Consider the following 20,365-nt stretch of genomic DNA (forward strand, 5'->3'; position numbering starts at 1 on the left):
CTAGGGGTCCAGTGGTGTGGGGCATGTTGAGACATTCCCTCTAAAGTGAAGGATAAGTTATTGCATCTTGCTGCTCCCACAACTAAAAAGGAGGCAGAAGCCCTAGTAGGCCTCTTTGGATTTTGGAGGCAACATATTCCTCATTTGGGTGTGCTACTCTGGCCTATTTATCAAGTGACTCGAAAAGCTGCTAGTTTTGAGTGGGGACCATAACAAGAAAAGGCTCTGCAACAGGTTCAGGCTGCTGTGCAAGCCACTCTGCCACTTGGGCCATATGATCCAGCTGATCCAATGGCGCTTGAAGTGTCAGTGGCAGATAGAGATGCTGTTTCGAGTCTTTGGCAGGCCCCTATTGGTGAATCACAGCACAGACCCTTAGCATTTTGGAGCAAAGCTCTGCCATCCTCTGCAGATAACTACTCTCCTTTTGAGAAACAACTTTTGGCTTCTTACTGGGCCTTAGTAGCGACTGAACACTTAACCATGGGACACCAAGTCACCATGAGGCCTGAGCTGCCCATCATGAACTGGGTGTTGTCTGACCCACAGAACCATAAAGTTGGACGTGCACAGCAGCACTCCATCATTAAATGGAAGTGGTATATTCGAGATCAGGCCCGACCAGGACCCGAAGGCACAAGTAAGTTGCATGAGGAAGTGGCCCAAATGCCCATGGTTTCCACTCCCGTCACATTACCTTTCATCGCCCAGTCTGCACCTATGGCCTCATGGGGAGTTCCTTATGATCAGATGACTGAGGAAGAGAAAACTCATGCCTGGTTTAGAGATGGTTCTGCGTAATATGCAGGCACCACTCAAAAGTGGACTGCAGCAGCACTACAGCCCCTTTCTGGGACCTCCCTGAAGAACAGTGGTGAAGGGAAATCCTCTCAATGGGCAGAACTTCAAGCAGTGCACCTGGTTGTTCACTTTGCTTGGAAGGAGAAATGGCCAGATGTGCGATTATATACTGATTCATGGGCTGTGGCCAATGGTTTGGATGGATGGTCAGGGACTTGGAAGGAACATGATTGGAAAATTGGAGACAAGGATTTATGGGGAAGAGGTATGTTGATAGACTCACTGAATGGGCTAAAGACGTGAAGATATTTGTGTCTCATGTGAATGCTCACCAAAGGGTGACCTCAGCAGAGGATGATTTTAACAATCAACTGGATAGGATGACGCGTTCTGTGGAAACCAGTCATCCTCTTTCCCCAACTACTCCTGCCATTGCTCAATGGGCTCATGAACAAAGTGGCCATGGTGGCAGGGATGGAGGTTATGCATAGGCCCAGCAGCGTGGACTTCCACTCACCAAGGCTGACATGGCCACAGCCTCTGCTGAGTGCCTAATCTGCCAGCAGCAGAGACCAACACATGAGTCCCCGATATGGCACCATCCCTCGAGGTGATCAGCCAGCAACCTGGTGGCAAGTTCATTATATTGGACCACTTCCATCATGGAAAGAGCAGCGTTTTGTACTTACTGGAATAGACACTTACTCTGGATATGGACTTGCCTGCCCTGCACGCAATGCTTCTGTCAAAATTACCATCCGTGGACTTACAGAATGCCTTATCCACCATCGTGGTATCCCACACAGCATTGCCTCAGATCAAGGGACTCACTTCACAGCAAATGAAGTGCGGCAGTGGGCCCATGCTCATGGAATTCACTGGTCTTACCACGTTCCCCATCATCCTGAAGCAGCTGGCTTGATAGAACGATGGAACGGCCTTCTGAAGACACAATTACGGCACCAGCTAGTTGGCAATACCTTGCAGGGTTGGGGCAATGTTCTCCAGGAGGCTGTATATGCTTTAAACCAGCATCCAATATATGGTGCTGTTTCTCCTGTAGCCAGGATTCACCGGTCCAGAAATCAAGGGGTGGAAATGGGAGTGGCACCACTCACTATTACCCCTGGTGACCCACTTGCAAGATTTTTGCTTCCTGTCCCCGCGACCTTATGCTCTGCAGGCCTAGAGGTCTTAGTTCCAAAGGGAGGCATGCTCCCACCTGGAGACACATCACTGATTCCATTGAACTGGAAGTTAAGAATGCCACCTGGCCACTTTGGGCTCCTTATGCCTCTGGCTCAACAGGCAAAGAAGGGAGTTACCATACTGACTGGTGTGACTGATCCTGATTACCAAAAGGAAATCAGATTGATATTACATAATGGAGGTAAAGAAGAGTATGTCTGGAATGCAGGAGATTCCTTGAGGCATCTCTTAGTACTACCATGCCCTGTAATTAAAGTCAATGGAAAACTACAGCAACCTAATTCTGACATGACTACTAATGACACAGACCCTTCAGGAATGAAAGTTTGGGTCACCCCACCAGGCAAAGAACCACAACCAGCCGAGGTGCTTGCAAAGGGCAAAGGAAATACAGAATGGGTGTTGGAAGAAGGTAGCTCTAAATACCAGTTACAGCCACATGACCAGTTGCAGAAACGGGGACTGTAATTGTTATGAGTATTTGTACTTTGTACGTGTGCATCAAATATTTTTGTTTCCTTCACTTATAAAATGTAAGCTGTAAATGAGGCTAGTGCATTTTTGATGGTACACGTGTTAGTTGTATCATGTTAGGCGCAAGTATGACTTTCTCATTGTCTTTATTCAGAGATTATGTATGGTTTAAGGAGATGTGTACACGTGCCAAGTTGACAAGGGGTAGACTGTGATGGTTAAGATTGTGTGTCAGCTTGGCTGGGCCATGATTCTCTGTATTTTAATGTAATCACTCCCATGATTGAATATACTGTGAGCAGCCAATCAGATGAAAGGGAGTCTCCTTGGGGGTGTGGCCCGCATCTGCATATAAGCAGACGTTCTGGCTTTTTGCTCTCCCTGGATCCTGCGGCTGCTTCCTGTCATCTCATCTCCCGTTCTCGGGACTTGAGCTGTCAGCTTCTCTGCCGAACCTGGGATTCGTCGATCTCACAGCCTATGAGTGGGAGCCCTGCTCTCCGACCTTCCAATCTTGGGCTTGCTAGCTTCTGCAGCTGTGTGACTTGGGAGAGGCCTCTACCCTGATCCACGGACTTGGGACATTCTAGCCTCTACAACTGTGTAAGCTGTTTCCTTGATATAATTTCCATCTACATACATATTTATACACTTTACTGGTTTTGCTTCTCTAGAGAACGCAGCCTAAGACAAAGTTCAATAAGGATGTTAAATAATAACGAAAAGGTTAATAATGGTAAATACAACTAAAAGCAAGAAAAAAATTTTTGTTTTTTTAAAGGTAAATTACTAAATTCCTAAAATAATACCCATACTTATCCATGGGCATTATATTTAAAAAAACAACATAATCAGTATTGAATTCTTCTTTCTTCCATATATCTAAGAATACTTTTTTAAAAAGTATAATAGAAAACAAAACGGTGGATTACTCTTTGTTTAAATAGAAAAGAAATACCTCAAACATTTTTTCTATTTCCATTTTAATAAAAACATGTTAAATGTATTTAACATTTTAAACACAGTTCTAAAAAATAAGTCAGTGTATCAAGCCCACTTTAGAAATGACAGAACTTCAAATAAGTTTCTTTTATTCACCAGTAAAACACCTTGAATGTTTCTCTTTTCTTGTCTTTCAGACTTTATATATAAAACTGAATGTTTAACAGTAAAAGTACATTCCACAACGTACTGTTAATAACTGATAGCTAATCAAAAGTTCCACATTACCACCTTTTGACAACAACAGGATACTGTTCCAGATATATGTTACATACTATTCTTTCTCCTTATTACAGTAAAGCTCTGGCAAACTCAGCCTTAATATAAGCAATAAGTAATCACTCTACAAAAATATTTTTACCTCTAATGCCAGCAATGACAGAGGTAAGGGAAATCTGTAACTTAGCTTTAATGTTATTCAGTGTGGTATTTTTAACGGGCCAAAGAGAAAGTATTCTTATGACTTAAATGTCCATTAGAATCAAAATAATAAGGAAGTCAATCATTTTGGTAAGGACTGATGTGCTACATATAGAATAAAATAATTCAAACTGCTTATTTCCTGCTTCTCATCATTTTATATAGTTTTCAGTTTACTAAATATCCTGGATTCAGAACCACCTCTAAAATTTAGTTCTACTAACATTTCTTAATGCCTCTCCTCCCATCCCCTGCCCAAAATGCAAGCAAAGTCTAATTACTGAGAATACTCTGTGCCAATGGCTTTTATTTCCACTAGCACTAGAAAACCTTGACTGTGCCCAAAGCTCTGGGGTCAAGGCACAATTTTATAAAGGATCAATAACTAATATTCTTTTTTTCTCAATAGCTAGAGAAAAAAAGTCTGTTTCCTAAAATATTCAAGTAACTGTTATGCCAATGACTTCACTGAGCCAGGACAATCCTTAAAAAATTAAAAGACAGTGTGTTAAAATCACCGCCACTACTGAAGTAGGATAGAATTTAAGTACCTCTAATGTTAAAAAAATCATGTATTAAAAAAATAAAATTGCTACAATACTCACCTGTAGTTTAGACTGAAGAGCCAGGTAGATACGAAGAATTTCCACACTGCTGCGTATGCGAACAGATGCTCTCTCTGGCTCAAAGTTTGGGTTGATCAAATCATTGAAGGGCTCATTTGTAACATCATTTCCCAGTAAAGTATAGTAGAAGAAAAACTCAGGTTGTCTTTCTGGAAGTTTCATGGTACATGGAATTAACTAAACATTCAAGAAAAAGAAAAGAATATTACTTTCTAAACCACTCAAAGTACTTAGTATGTCTGATGAACTCCAAAAATACTTGCCAAAATTTTGATGATTTTGTATTGAAGTCCTTAAAATTAACACCGAAATAAAATTTCTAAATCTCCAGTAAACAAATTACTAGTTTAAGCTTGTCTTAAAATTTTTTTTTACTTCATTCAACCTGTCCTTGAATCAAATACACTGGAAGTGTTTTGGGGAAGAAACCAGTCAAACATTTTAAATTGAGCTTTCCTTATTTTCACATACTTATTTCATCCAAGCCCTGGTGGCCCAGTGGTTAAGTGATACAGCTGCTAACCAAAAGGTCAGCACTTTGAATCCACCAACCGCTCCCTGGAAACCCTAAGGGGCAGCTCTGCTCTGTCCTCCGGGGTTGCTATGGGTCGGAATCGACTTGACAGCAAGGGGTTTGGTTTTCTTGGTTTATTTCAGCTAATCTTTACACCGCCATCAGAGGCTTTACTAGACAGATGAGAAAAGGTTCTTTTAAAAATATCTTAGCCCACAGCATTTAATGATATCTTAAACCAGGCAAAAAGTTTTTATTAGCCATTCTGTATCATTTCTGAGGAGTGTAATTCAAAGAGACTCATTTTCTTTTACTTTCTTCCATACCAGATACAAATTTTAATAAATAAAGAACCCTTATGTATTTCATAGTACATTTAATTATCAATAATTCCCATTATTTGAGAAGATTCTTTTAAAAATGCTTTTTTATCCTGGGATTTAGAGACTAAGTTTTTTTTTACCTTCATTTTCAATATTTAATAAAAGAGGGAAACAAGATTATCACCACTCACTCTTCCTACTTCAAACTCATTCCTCCATGGTACTACAAGTGTATATTATCATGCATCTATAAATCACTGTTTTGCCCTGAAGAGATAATGTTTTTGTTTGTCTGCTTATTTATGGCTAGGTATTTTCCCACAATGTCTATGCCTTGATTGAGAAGAAAAAATTAAGCAACTAATTTTTAAAATCTTTGGCTTGTCTGTAAAGAATAAAATAAGCAAACAAGAAATAGCAAGCAGTATCAAGGGACAGATGGCCTACTTAGCTTACTTTTTAATGGAGATAGCAAAGAGCCTGCCACAAAAATACGTCCCAACAAATCAACCTGTATTACCAAGAACTACATTAGTTTTAATTGTGAATCCAATAGGTCAACTACCCATAATGAGCTTTTACTATACAAGTGTAACTTCTCACATACAAGCTAAGAAATAGAATGTGCTAGGTACTTTACTTATACTATCTCATTCCCCATGCATATCTGCAAAGCTGGCATATCCTAACTATACAACTGAGAAAAAGCAAACCTCAAAACGGTTAAGCAATGTGCCTAAGTTAAAGGAGTAGTAAGTATTGAGAATGAGATTCCAACTCAAATCTATCTTATTCCAAACCCTGTTAGAAGCAACAGGGAATAGTAGTGTGGAATGTGGCCCTACGGTCAGAAACACCTGGGCCACTTATTAGCTGTAAAACCTCCCTAAGACTCAGTTTCCTCATCTCTAAAATAGAAATAATTACCCCCTAACGTTGTTGTAGGATTAAATTCAAAATATGCAAAGTACTTAGCACAATGCCTATTACACAGAACATAAAACACAGTGACAGATACACATTAACAATTTGGCCACTCTGTCTCTGGAAGTCTGTCTAAAAATAAAACAGCAATTTAAAATGCTTTGCAAATGTTAAAAATACAGTTTAAAAAAAAAAAGCAGACTCTTAATTATCTGAAGTGTGGACAACAGTGTTCAGATGTGGTTAATAAATAAAAACACAGCGGACATCTGGCTTTGCCCAAACCAAAATGGCATATTAAGCTGGGGCAAGCTATACGCAGGGCTTTATGAAGAGAAGAAAAATAAGGAAACTGATGGACAAAAACAAAACTACATATAAAAAGTAGAAATAAGGGAATGACAATACCTAATTAAGAGAGGGAGAGAAAATCCACAAAGAACTCATACATAAAAAGTGCCTTTGCTGGTAGGCATAAATTCAGTGTGGCAAATTAACATTTCCTAAGAAAAATCTTCACCTGATAAATCTGGCAAGTCAAGTAAAAATGAGGTTCACTAATTATCTACCAAAGGAGCCCTGGTGGCACAGTGGTTAAATGCTCAGGTGTTAACCAAAAGCTCGGCGGTTCAAACCCATCAGCCGCTCCGCAGGAAAAAGATGCGGCAGTCTGTTTCCATAAAGATTACAGCTTTGGAAACCCTACAGGGCTGTCCTGTAGTGTCACTATGAGTCAGAATCAACTTGAGGGCAACAGGTTAATTATCTGCCACGGGATCTTAAGCTTCTTGCACATTCTTACTGAGCATGCTAAGACTTATACTCAGGCCATTTCCCAGGGTTTTTTATGCAGCTGGAAACCTTTACAGATAAGATAACACATCCGCTGGGACAAAGACCAGGCCTGCTTACTGTTTACAATAAACGTGTTCGACTCCCCAAGTTCAGTGTTCCACAGCTGCAACACAATCCCACTACATGTGAGCAACCACTTGGGTGCTTCCTTGTAGTCCCCATGGGACTTGAAGGTAAGGGGAACTGAAGGGAATATGCTGATATTCATGCTGTTTGTGGTGCAAAGAGTAATAGAGTCCCCTGTCTCTAACCCAAGAATCCCATGTCTTCTGCCAGCATCCATGAAACAGTAACACGCTACCTTGTTAGCTTATAAATAGGGTAAAACCTAATTCCAGACCCAAGACCCATTAAAGCATTACTGAAACAGTTTGCTCCCAACATTGCAAATTTCTCTAAAAAGCTAATTATTATAATACTTTTAAAAAAAACACTTCCCTTTCATGCCAGTCCTCACAATGCCAGAGTACAATGGAAAACAACATTTACTGATGGTCATTCTTGTAAATCCTGACTGATTTAATTTATCCTCTACCAGTACCAAGATCATCCAAGTCTGGTTTGTCCTTTCCCTGCCCCCCGCTTTAAGTGAAAATGTTTTCTGGTATGAAAGAAAACATTTTTCAAAATTAATTTTAAACAGTGAAAAAATCTACTTACTCATCTTCTTAATACGTAAACGTAAGGTTTTTTTAAAAATAGTTTTCAAATTCTTCACGAATCACTAAAAAGTAAAAGTCTCACCTGCTCCAGCTGGGTGGCAAATGCTATGGTCACTGACATAATGAATGAGTCAGTACAATACTCTGCTGGTCCAATCTGATGGTAGCCTTCCTCCTCATTCAGCACTGCCACAATGTCCTTGGGGTCAAGTCCAGACAGGCTGGCAGGTACTTAACAGAGTAAAACACAATTAAACTACATTGTAGTTGACATAATCCATCATAAGATTTTTAAAAGCTGATTTTACATTTCAATTTGTTCGGCAGTTTCCAGGGGATACTGTTAACATCTGAGTAAAGTTTCCTTTAATTGCTTACACATTCTCCCAAGAACCCTTATTTAACCAACATTTTCTTTTTACGTGTGAGAGCCAAATTCTGAAACAATATAAATCATTTTAAAACTTCAATTTAATAAACCACATAAAAAAGGCATTCAACACAAGTTTCTGAAAGGAAGTCAATATAAACTGAGAACTGAAGAAGCAACAAGATTTGGCTAAGAAAAGAAAAGTGCCTAAATAGAGAACGGGAGAGTGAAAAGAGTGTTCCAAGCAGAAGAACAGTATGTACAAAGGCTCAGAAGCAAGAAACCACATGTGGTTAGAGAACTGAAATAGATGTAGTATGCTGGATCATAGAGCAAAGACAGACGTACTGAAAGATGTAAGGAGGGAGAGACAAGTAGAAGTCAGATCATAAAGGTTCTTCTAGCATGCCATGATGAAACATTTAGTTTTCTAAAAAGGGAAAATCATGAAACAATTTTGAGAAGTGAACCAATCAAATAAGCTCAGTGTGAAGAGACTGAGTTCTTCAAACTGGTTAAACACACACATACAACTAAAATAACAGACCATACCCAGTGTTGGGGAGAATGCAGCAAAGTGGACACTTTCAATATTAGCAGGCATAAACTAGTACAACTTTTTGGAGATGATGTGTCGGAGCTATCAAAATTTTTTATGTGCATATCTTAAAACCAAGCAATCCCTCTTCTAGGAGTTAATCCTAAAGAGAGAACATGTTTTTTGCAGCATTGGCTGAAAACAGTATAATGATTATGAGCATAGATTACTGAGTCATGGGAGACCTAGGTTCTAATCTCAGGTCTATCAATTACTAGTTGAGTCGGAAAATTGCACAACTTCCTTTAGTCTCCATTTTTTCTCCTACGGAACTTCTTACACAGCTGTTGAGAAGATTAAATAATGAAAGTGAAGCGCTGAACACAGTATCTGAACATTAAGCACATTAATAAAGGTAGCTATTATACAGTAAGACAGCAGAACTTAGCAGTTAAGAATAATAGCTCTGGCAGGTTTCTCACCGCTGGGGAAAGGAGTCACATGCATGGAAAGGGAGAAAGCTGTAATGAATCTCGTGGTGTAGCACTGAAACTGGAATTGTCGACGTGAATGCATGCTGTTCTGTATATACGGATAAATATAAATACAGATGTAAAGCTATGTATGTACATACACAATTGTGTGAATATATATGCGTATATATGTGTACATATGTGCAGACATGCATGGGTACACATATATGCACATATTCCCTAAGTTTGTCCACTGAAAAGTGCAACGATACCCAACAGCAATGAACATACCTAGCACCCAGATCTTGACTTCTAAAAACCACTCTTTACTAAAAGGAAGCAGGACTTCTTGGAGACATGGCAGAATCCAGGGCTGAGACAGGGAAAGTGAAGATGAGCCTGGAACATCTTACATCAGGAAGCAAGACAAAGCTCAAAGAATGACCAGGAGAGTCAAGATAAACCAGAAGCAGCTTGAAGAAGCTCCTGCTTGCCAAATGTGGGACAAATAAATAATGACAGTTACAGACTGTATCCCACTAAACAAAAAGAGAAAACTATCAGTCCATACTGATATAAATAAATGCATAAATTGACAGTTGGATAAGGAACAGAGTATTTTCACAACACCTCCCTATAAAACACTGATTCTGTAACTACGAAGGAAAAAGATGTACAATTGAGAACACTGGAACACACCACCTTAATCAAGTGATTAAAATGAACATCATCAGTATAGGACAAATCAAAATAATTCACCCCTAACAGAATGCAATGAGAAGAACATAGTATCACTTTTGTGAGATTTCTGCCAAAAATGCATAACTTCAGTTTAATGTCAGACAAACCCAAGTCAAGAGACATTCTAGAAAATCACTGTTCTGTAATCTTCACAAAGTTGAAGACCATGAAAAGACTGAGGTATTGTTTCAGGGTGAAGGAGAATCTAGAGACATAAAAATCAAATGCCACACACCTCATTCTAAATGAGATACTTCTGCTATAAAAGGTATTATGAGGACAATTGGTGCAACTTGAATAGGATTGATGGTAGTAATGCATCAACGTTACATTAATGTATTATCAACATTAATTTCTCAATTTTGATGGCTGTATCATGGTTATGTAGGAGAATGTCCTTTATTTATATGAATAAACACTTCAAGTATTCAGGTACACTGTTGTTGTTAGCTGCCATTGAGTCAACCCGACTCATCGTGAACTCATGCACAATGCAGGGCCTGGTCCTGCGCCATCCCCATGACGTGTTGTGGATCGGACCACTGTGATCCAGAGGGTTTTCACTGGCTGATTTTTCAGCAGGAAATCACCAGGCTTTTCTTGCTAGTCCATCTTAGTCTGAACACTCCAGTGAAACCTGTTCAGCATCATAGCACCACATAAGCCTCCACTGACAGGTGGGTAGTGGCTGTCTATGAGGTGTATCGGCTGGGAATTGAATCTGGGCGTCTCCTCACGGAAGGCAAGAATTCTACCACTGAACCACAACTGCCCTCTCTTCATTAGGTAGGCAAATTACTCTCAAATGGTACAGGAAAATAATTATTTTTTATAATTCCAACTTTTCTCTAAGTTTGACAAGTTTCACAACAAAAAAAAATTCTAAATAAAATTTTAACTAAAAAAAATAATAATAATAAAGGCTCTGGAATCTGACTTCTAGGTTCTTATCCTGGCTTCACTTAGAACTTATGGCATCTTGGCAAACACAACATCTCTGATGTTCAGTTTTCCCATCTCTTGAGTTTATGGAGCCTACAACCCACATCCAAATGAAGATGTCCAGGAGGAAGGTGGATATTTGGGTCTGAAGGCCTGGGTGGGGGTCTTCAGCACAGAAAGAGATTAACTGAAGCCACAGGAATAGATAAAATCACATGGGAAGACTGTATACAGAACGAGATGAGAAGAGATCTAACATTTAAAGGTTGAGAAAAGGAAGAAAAATCCAAAGGTTACAAACAGATGGCCAGAGAAGTTGAAGGAAAAACAGCCTCTATTAAAATTCTGAGCTACAATTTCTATAATCTCAACTTAAAAGGCAATTTACATTTAAACTTTGGGGACAAGACACTGATTTACAAATTAACTGCTCTCAACTAAGAATATATGTGCCCACAGAACCAGTGTTATAAATATTAATTTTACATACAATTCCAGGATATTACATTCAATTTGATTGAAACATATTATAGTACCAACTATACTACTTCAACTTCACTATTTGCTTCTATCTGAAAATGCTTCTGATTTCTAGAAGAAATTTATCTTCATCCTCTACATAAAGGACAATTTTCACAGGAGGTGTAATCAAAACATATTAGAGTGGAAGGACTTTGGAGATCATCTCATCCAATTTCATCATTTTCATCTCATCCAATCTCAACCGATTTTCATCATTCCAAGTGAAAATTGGAACACAAAAATATTTAAAAAGAAATATGAAGGTTGTTAAAACTACAGCTGAATTAATAAAGAACGAACAACCTAAGTATATTAGGCTTTCCTATACTCGTTCTAGGAAGGAAATTTTCCTAAATAGCAATTTTTAAAAACAATACAAAATTCTGCTTTTTTCTGCTAGCTGTCAAATTGGGGAAAGAAAAGCTTTCCCTATTTCTAAGATGTAAACAAGAGCTAAGAGCAACAAGTGTTACATGTGTAACAATGTCACAATATTTCTCTGATGCACTGGAGTAAAATCAGCTTTGACTCCTGTGTGTATTTCCCTATAACAGCCCCCCTTCCTAAAGTTCTAGTTCAAAAATGGAACGTCTCAGAGAATGTCCTTAGAGATGATGCACAAACCTTTTCCATCTCGAGGGGGTGCTCCCTTTGCTTTAAAACTATCCGCTGGTGCCTTTGTATCTGTTTCCAAAGCAATGCTTATCTGTATTTCAGACTTGAACTTGGTGTATTTATTACTCAGTAACTGGTACCATTTGGGTGCCTAAAGAATAACAACAACACACCTTAATAATTAATAGGCTAAAAAAAAAAGTATTGGAAAATGTTCTCTGTTGTTCTAAATAAATTTCCTATAGCGTCTCAGTACTTTTCTCTCTTTTAAAATAGTTTTTTTCCCACATTTCCCACAAAACACATTAATCCTGCTTAGGAAACCTTCAATTGAATTTCCCTGTGCAAAAACTAAGTAGAACTTTAGATCATCTTCCTTGCTTCCAATCCTATGCTTCAACAGGTAGATTAAGCGGAAGAAAACAAATATGTTTCTTTCTACCTTTAGCCCCAAATCCTCAATCTCACTTCATGCTTTAAAAAAAAAAAAAAAAACCCTACCAATTTTCAGTTTCCCTAATTCCTACTTTTTCACACTTCCTATTATACCTTTTCTGCCCAACATATTTCCATTTTGTTCTGCTATGTATCAAAATAGGAAAAGAAAAGTTTAACGTTAATAAAAATAGTAACAAAATACGTTAAGGTCTAATGGTAGAGTTCTGGGTATAAACCATGTACTTGATTGATTCTGAAACATAAAGGCCTCTCACAGAATGAAGTATCATGAATTACCTGAATATCTCCCCAGAGACATTGGCTAGCAAGGACAAACCAGGTCAGATTTAACAGGTTATGGTGAAAACTTTGGTTTCATCCCTGTGGCAACAGGAAGACATTCAGGAGGATTTTTCTTTTTAGAGGGGAGGATGGAGGGAATAAGTTACGTAGCATAAATGTGTTTCAGTAAATTCACTTACTCTGACTACTAAATAAGAAACTCAGAAGGCAGAAAGCAAGGAGGCCAGTTAGAAGGCTACTGTGATAGCCAAGGTGGAAATGACAGTGATTTCAGATGGGCTGGCAGCTGTGAAAATGCAGAGCAGTAGGTGGATCCGGAGGAAACAAACCTACTGGAAAGGGTGACTACAGAAGCAGGGAAAGGGAGGTGCAAGGAAGACTTCCATATTTCTAACTTGGATAACTGGAAGGAGAGTGGTTACCATTTGTTAAAGGGAATATTCCTTTCCTTTCAAAGGAAAGCTCAGGAGGTGAATATGTTGAGCTTGCGGTAATAGCAATATGGACACAGGTTTAGACTTAGAAGTTTCTTTGAGAAAGGTAAGTTCTAGATTAAAGAAATGTTTAAAAGGTCAGGATTTTCTAAGTCAAATTCATAAAATAAACACAAGAATTGCCATATTGGCTTAAGCCCATGATCTATCAGGTCTAATACTCCATGTTTTATTCATTGACCTGTTATCTCCTGAAAACAATCAACTAATACCATCTTCAACAAAATGCCTTAAAGGGCAATACCTGCTTTGTTTCTTGAGCAGTTCTTAAGTCCAGAACAATGTAACCTATGGTTTCCTTGGCTGAAGATAAAGGATCCAAGGCAAAACACTGGAGTTTGATAGGAGTACGCTGTAACCTGTAACATAATTTATGTGATAAATAAAACGTTTTTTGTTTAATATTGAATTGGTCTTCTATAAGCCTTTTTTCAAGTGCCAACTACTATCAAATCAATTGTAATTCTGTTGGATAAGCTATTTTCATTCTACATTTCCTGAAAACCTTCACCTGGAAAATTAACTATTAATTATATCTACTTATCTATACATTAATAAATACATAAATCAAAATTTTAGCCTCTCTTGCCTAAAAGGCTATCACGTAGGTCAATATTTTTCAAACTTCTGTAACGTATATATATAAAAAAGTTGCCATTGAGTTGATTCCAACTCACAGCAACCCTGTAGGACAGGGTAGAACTGCTCCACAGAGATTCCAAGGAGGGGCTGGTCGATTTGAACTGCCGACTTTTTGGTTAGCAGCAGAGTTCTTAACCACTCTACCACCAGGGCTCCTCTGTAATGTATAGAACCCTTTTAAAAGCAAAAATTATCCTTGGGATTGGTTTTAAATAAATTTTCTTATACTGTTACAAACATAAAAAACTACAAATATACATATATGCATATAGCACTTTTTATAACTATAAAAACCAAAATAAATTTAGGAGATAAATATTATAAAACCAAAAACTATTAAAATTTAACAGTAATTTATGTTAACAGATGACAATGTTTTGTAAGCATGATACTGACTGATACAGCACAGGCTCTTTTTGAGTGTGGGACCCCTATACTGGCTTACGCAGTGAGCCAGTTAGACTCTGCCATCACTTTTATCTACGGGAATTACTATGACACCTGCACCTGGCACAAAACCGTCACTTACATATTCAATTTACCTGTGTTATTTTCTTAGTCTACAACAATCAGAATGGTTCCTCTTGGCACTAGCACAACCGTACACACAACCACAAATGCAGGCACTAACCTCTCACAGCACTACTCTAAGGGGACATTCCAAACGTCACTGAAAGGAAATATAAAATTCTTCTATTCTCTAAGAATTTAATACCCCTTCAAATAAACCCATGAACTAATCTAGCAATAAAAGAAAATAAATTTCTACTTGCTTTCATTTTTTCAAAAAAATTTCTATTTTGATTTGTTTTAGTACTGAGAAAGCGCAAGTATTGAAGTGATGATGTGTTTCCCATGAAGGAAATACATTTTTAATTTTTTTAAAGTAAAAAGTTATCAATGTTCTTGCCAGTTTCTGGCCACAAGAGTTCCTTAAGTAAATAAAATGCTATAATTTTAAGCCTGTTTGATATACTAATAAAATGTTTAAATGTCTAAAATTAAATATAAAATTAATTTTTAAAAATCTCTAATAAAATTTTTACAATTTTTTCACTAGACATCTTTATATATCCTTAGCAAGACAGGTAAATTATACAACAAATGAATTAATAGAAATTACAACAGAAATTGAAATAGAAATTACAACAAATTTCAATCAATGTTTAATATTAAGTAGACATACTTACAGTAGTACTAAAATGTCTACAGTCTCACATATTAGTCCCAGGGGAAAAAAAAAAAAAGACAGATTAGGTTCTGGAGCTAGACTGCCTGAGTTCTACCACTAGCGAGCTGGGTGATTAAGGGCAAGTTACCTAACCTCTTATGCCTCAGTTGCCTCATCTGTACTGTGAGGAAAATACTAATACCCACTTTATGGGGTTGTTCTGAAATTTAAATGAGTTATTGATGCAAAGTATTTTAAAAAGTTCCTGGCACATTAAAAAAAAAATCAGTAAATGCTATTATTATTAATATCATAATAAAACAAATATAAATTTACTTAAAAATTTATAACCCGTAAAAACACCAAAGCCATTGTCATTGAGTTGATTCTGACTTATAGCAACCCTACAGGACAGAGTGGAACTGCCCCATAGGGTTTCCAACGAGTGGCTGGTGGATTCGAACTGCTGACCTTTTGGTTAGCAGCTGAGCTCTTAACCACTGCACCACCATGGCTCCAAATTTATAACAGCCTAAATAAAAGGAGAATAATAAAGATGCCAGCTTAAATTGAAAATAATAGTCATACAACTCAAAAAAAAAAAGGGAGAAAATGGTTCCACAACTAGAATGAAATCAACGTCACTGAAATGTACTTGCAGAAACCTGAACTGGTGTATGTTTCTACTGTGTATATTCTCAACAGTAACAAAAAATAATTAAAAAACAAAATAACAGTCACCTGTGCTGATGAAGTGCTTTCCTGTCAATTTCCCAAGCCAACTCAGTAGCAAATTCTGGCTGGTCAGTATGGTCCACAGGATCAGTAGCCAACTGCTCTCCATCAAACTTTGCTTCTACGACAAGCATATGCTTTGGACGTTTAGGGAAATGACGACCTGGCAGAACAAGACCACACAGAGTAATTGGAAGTGCATACAAATCAAACAATCATTTAGTGTGTGTTTTTTAAAATCAACATGCTAAGAGTAGCTGACTTATCATACATTCCATTAACTACCCAAAAGCATACATACATTTACTTTCATGATTCATAAGAAACATGAATCAAACATTGAGAAAACAGACTACTAAAATGATCAGGTGGATAAGGAGAGTCCCTACTCAAGGCACTCACAAAAGTTTTTATTTAGCACCTACTATATAGGGTCATTATGAGTCGGAATTGACTCTATAGCAACAGATTTCTTTTTGGGGGGATTTGTTTTTTTTGGGGGGGTTGTTGTTGTTGTTTAGAAAAGGAACTGTGGCGGCAGACGGGTTAAGTGTTCGGGTGTAGACCGAAAGGCCGGAGGTTCAAACCCACCAGCCGCTCCAATGGAGAAAGATGTGGCAGTCAGCTTCCATAAAGATTTACAGCCTTGAAAATCCTATGGGGCAGTTCTACTCTGTACTCAACGGTTGCTATGAGTTGGAATCAACTCTATGGCAATGGGTTTTCATTGTTTAGAAAACAAAATCAACAGTACTTGGTGATCATTTGGAAATTGGGGATGGGGAAGTAACCGAGTATGGACTACCAGGTTCTTGGTTCAAAGCAACCGAGTGGTTACAATAAATGGAAATACAAATACAGAGGAGAAACACATGCCAATTTTAGATGTTTGTTTGTGGCAACAAGCTTTAACTGACATCCCTGACTCCTGGTTATCTTGTCTGCACATTGCTAAACTAACCTTGTGAAAAAACACTCCCCAATTTAGGAATAGGTGTTGCCTCCCTATTCCTCAGCACATTATGTCTAAACTCACTGAACTGGCTTTCAAGATCCTTTCAAGGCTTACTTTAGCTAAACCAAAAAACAAAAACCAAACTCGCTACAGTAGAACCAATTCAGACTTATAGAGACCCTATAGGACAGAGTAGAACTGCCCCATAGGGTTTCCAAGTCTGTAATCTTTATGGAGATTACACAGATTGCTACATCTTTCTCATCCAGAGTAGCTGGTGGGTTCGAATGGCAGATCTTTCCATTGGTTAGCACTGTACCACCAGGGCTCCTTACTTACTCTAGCCATACAGGTTTATTTCTTGCCATGATACTCCTAGTCACCCTCTTCTACCCTGGTCATCTAGCTGGCCTCTTCACTGATCCACGACACCCTAACCCCAACCCCAATAACTCAGTCCCACATTGGCCTATGTTGTCCAGTTGCCTAGGATGGCTTTCCTTGTATCCTCGCCTATCTAAAGTTTATTTATCATACAAGGCACTTTAGCCATCATCTCCACTCCACCCCAAAACCTATGTTTATGGCCCATATCACGTACTTTTAGTATTATATAACAACCCAATATACGGTTTCCTGCACATTAATTTGATCTCCCCAAGTAGACAGACTCTTCTAGGTCCTTGAGGGGACAGAGTGCCTTATATTTCTGTTTCCTCATAGCCTAGGGCACAGTTCTAATTTAAAAGCTTGTTAATCAAACTATAAGGAGATTTTTGCGTTATGTCTTTAAACAATCAGCAATCTAACAGTTAAAATGCTCCATCTCTGACTCTTTATGGCTTCTGGTCAGTCTTATGTTCCAATTTTACAAAAACTCAAAAAGTGGGTTTACAATGTTCCTTTCCCCTTCTCTCCAAACAATGCCAACAAACAAGAAAACCCTGTTGCCTTAAGATCCCATGTTACAGAGTAGAACTTCTCAATAAGGGCTTCTTGGTTGTAATCTTTACAGAAGCAAATCACTGGGTCTTTACTTCGCAGTGCCACTGGGTAGGTTCAAACCACCAACCTTTAGGTTAGTAGCAGAGTGTAAACCGTTTGTGTCACCCAGGGACCTTATCCAAACAATGTTCGGTCTCCACAAAATACCTTCCTATTTGGAAAAAAAAAAGATGCAGCCATGCCTCTGGTTTGCTCAAGAGGATGGCTCCTTACCATGTTATTTATAATCTTTCCTCAATTTACCTATCAGGCCCAGTGCTCTCCACTTTCCTGCAATCTGCTTTCCAAACACAACGAATTTAAGCTATCCCAGAACATAAATACTTTCTGCTCTTCCTTTTGCCTGGAACGCCCTTTTTTCCCCTAACAAATTTCTAAAACTTCATTTCCTCTGGTAAACCTTCCCCAACTTCCCCAGAGAGGTGGCCACTCCTTCCACCTCATGATGAATTGTTGACACATTCTCCATGTTACATGCTAGCTTTCAGAAACAGGACCTCTCTTATTCTTATATTCCCAGCATAGTGCTTGACACTCAGTTCTTTAATAAACAAATGCCACTCACTCGACAACAACAAAAAATTCAAACTATGTAGAACAGACCTACGTAACAAGTGCAGTCATCTAAATCCTCCCTAAGACGTGTAAAGCGAACGGCTTCTGAAATACTTCTGGAATTACAAGAAGCATTTATTCAAGTCAAAGGCAAAGTTCTTACAAACGGTGTTACCTGGAGGCCGCTGAAGAGAACGTGCTTTCCAGGCACACTTTCAGCTCATCTACAAGTCACTGGCATGCTACTTCTGATGGAAATCGTTTTTTCTACATTCTCTCGGGGTACGGCTAGTCACGTTAAATATCACCTATCCCTATTAGCTCTCATACTCCCTTGGCAGATTTTTAAATCAACTGCCTAACAGACCGCACTTCGTACAACTTGGAACAAGTCTTTGGGAATCACAAAAGAAAAGATGACAGGGTTTTTAAGGTTAACAAAACCTCGGTTCCACGCTATTCTTAAAATTCTGGAAACAGCAGTTGCAAAAGCAAGCACAGGGCCGCTCACCTTCTAGTATGGACACAACGATGAGCAATTGGTCAGACTTGGAGACCATGGTCGATGTCTCCGGCCCACAGGCGGGGTCTGCTTGGGGGAGAGGGGCCCGGATGAGTCTCGGGAAGCCCAGGGCCCCAGGCGGAGCTCCTGGCAGCGGCCCCGCCGCCCGCCCGCCCCGGGCCCCAGACGCCCTGGCCCTGCTCCGCGGCCCGATCCCGCTGCCGCCTGCAGCACGCCCGGCTCCCCTGCCGGGGGCCGCCAGCTCAGCCCTTAACCCGGCCCCAACCCAAGGCAAAAGCTACTCCGCCGCCGGGCCTGTAGGCAGGTGGAGGACAGCCCGCCACCTGAGGACCTTTTGCCGCCTGCGTAGCGGCTTTTCAAACGCCCGGGCAGCCGCCGCGGCCTCCGCCGCCACCACGCTTCCGCCTAGCAACCAGGCCCGCAAGCCCAGCGCCCGCGGGAGGTTGGAGGACAAAGGGTGATAGAGACCAGGGCAGTTCAGGATAGAATGCCCCTCAGCCCGCTTTACGGGCCGCCCTTTTACGCACAGTTCCAGATCCCTGGGAACTATTATTGTTCATTACCTCACAGCGCCACCTGCTAGCGAGACAGGGAAATGCAGACGACTGTGGGTGGGGGGGGCGGGGTTACCAGCTGCGCAGGCGCAGTGCTGCTGTAAACACTTCCGAAGGCAGGTAACACCATCTACGGAGTGTTTATGTAGCGTATTCTCTGCTTTATGCTCCAGACACAATCTGATAAATATATCAGTGAGAATTAAAAAAAAAAAAAAAAAAAACTCTAGCACTGTTCAGGTCCCCAATATCAACACTATTTAAAAGATTAAGTCACAGAAAAATAATGACAAATCTGACTCGAAGATCCCCAAATTGTTCTCTTGCGCTCCCTTAAGTTTCTGCGCTTTGAAAACCAGTAGTGTCAATACGGTAATTACTGTATCTGTTCGCGCCGACGCAATCTCAGAATTTCCTGTGCATTAGAAATTACCATAAAAACAAAACATTGTCACGTGGGCAGGAAAATTAAAGGTATACCCGCTGACCACATACTATTTAGCAAACTTAACTTGAAACTTAAGCAGGATGACTAGATGCTGTCAACTGACATTTTTATCTTTGCATCCATACTGCAGGCGTTATTTTAGGAAAGATTAGAAATCTAGCTTGAAACTGGACGGGGTTGGGGGGAAAATAGGGAGTCAGTGTGGACTTTTTTATGTTAAATTTTGTAATAATTCTGCTTTGAAAAACAAAAGCAAATCATAGTAATATACGGCAGGGGGGAAATACAGCAGCAGAAATGAGATAGCACGAGGAAGTGGGCATAGGTCTAACCTCTCCCACTGTTTTCTTGTTCTCTAAACTTAGAAGTTGTTGCTTTGAGAGCAAATCACGTATTCCTCTCTGGCCCTCGGATGTTTGTTTGCTTTTGTGTCTAATCCAAAAGAAAAGGGGAAGGTGTGAAGATTGGACTAGGTTACTTCTTAAAGCCTTTTCCCATTCCAACCCACTGTCTTCTCGTTGATTCTAATAA

General features: G+C 39.4%; 1 protein-coding gene across 5 annotated transcripts in view; it reads right to left on the reverse strand.

Moving 5' to 3' along the window:
• Nucleotides 1–19,232, reverse strand: part of CEP120 (centrosomal protein 120) — an 89,592-nt gene extending 70,360 nt beyond the window's left edge. Inside the window, exons 1-7 of one of the 5 annotated variants that reach the window (XM_023738670.1) lie at nt 19,164–19,232; nt 18,821–18,898; nt 15,801–15,957; nt 13,491–13,605; nt 12,021–12,162; nt 7,893–8,041; nt 4,512–4,709 (exon numbers count right to left, since the gene is read on the reverse strand). In XM_023738670.1, the coding sequence (XP_023594438.1) occupies nt 4,512–4,709; nt 7,893–8,041; nt 12,021–12,162; nt 13,491–13,605; nt 15,801–15,957; nt 18,821–18,869 (810 nt within the window). In that variant the 5' untranslated portion in view covers nt 18,870–18,898; nt 19,164–19,232. Of the gene's footprint in view, nt 1–4,511; nt 4,710–7,892; nt 8,042–12,020; nt 12,163–13,490; nt 13,606–15,800; nt 15,958–18,357; nt 18,366–18,820; nt 18,986–19,155 lie in introns of those variants that run through there. The other 4 variants (XM_023738671.1, XM_023738673.1, XM_023738672.1 and 1 more) reach the window with 4 other exon arrangements.
• Nucleotides 19,233–20,365: the final 1,133 nt, after the last annotated feature.

Source organism: Trichechus manatus, unplaced genomic scaffold (genome assembly GCF_000243295.1).
Source record: "Trichechus manatus latirostris isolate Lorelei unplaced genomic scaffold, TriManLat1.0 scaffold00121, whole genome shotgun sequence".
NCBI classification, from domain to species: Eukaryota; Metazoa; Chordata; class Mammalia; order Sirenia; family Trichechidae; genus Trichechus; species Trichechus manatus.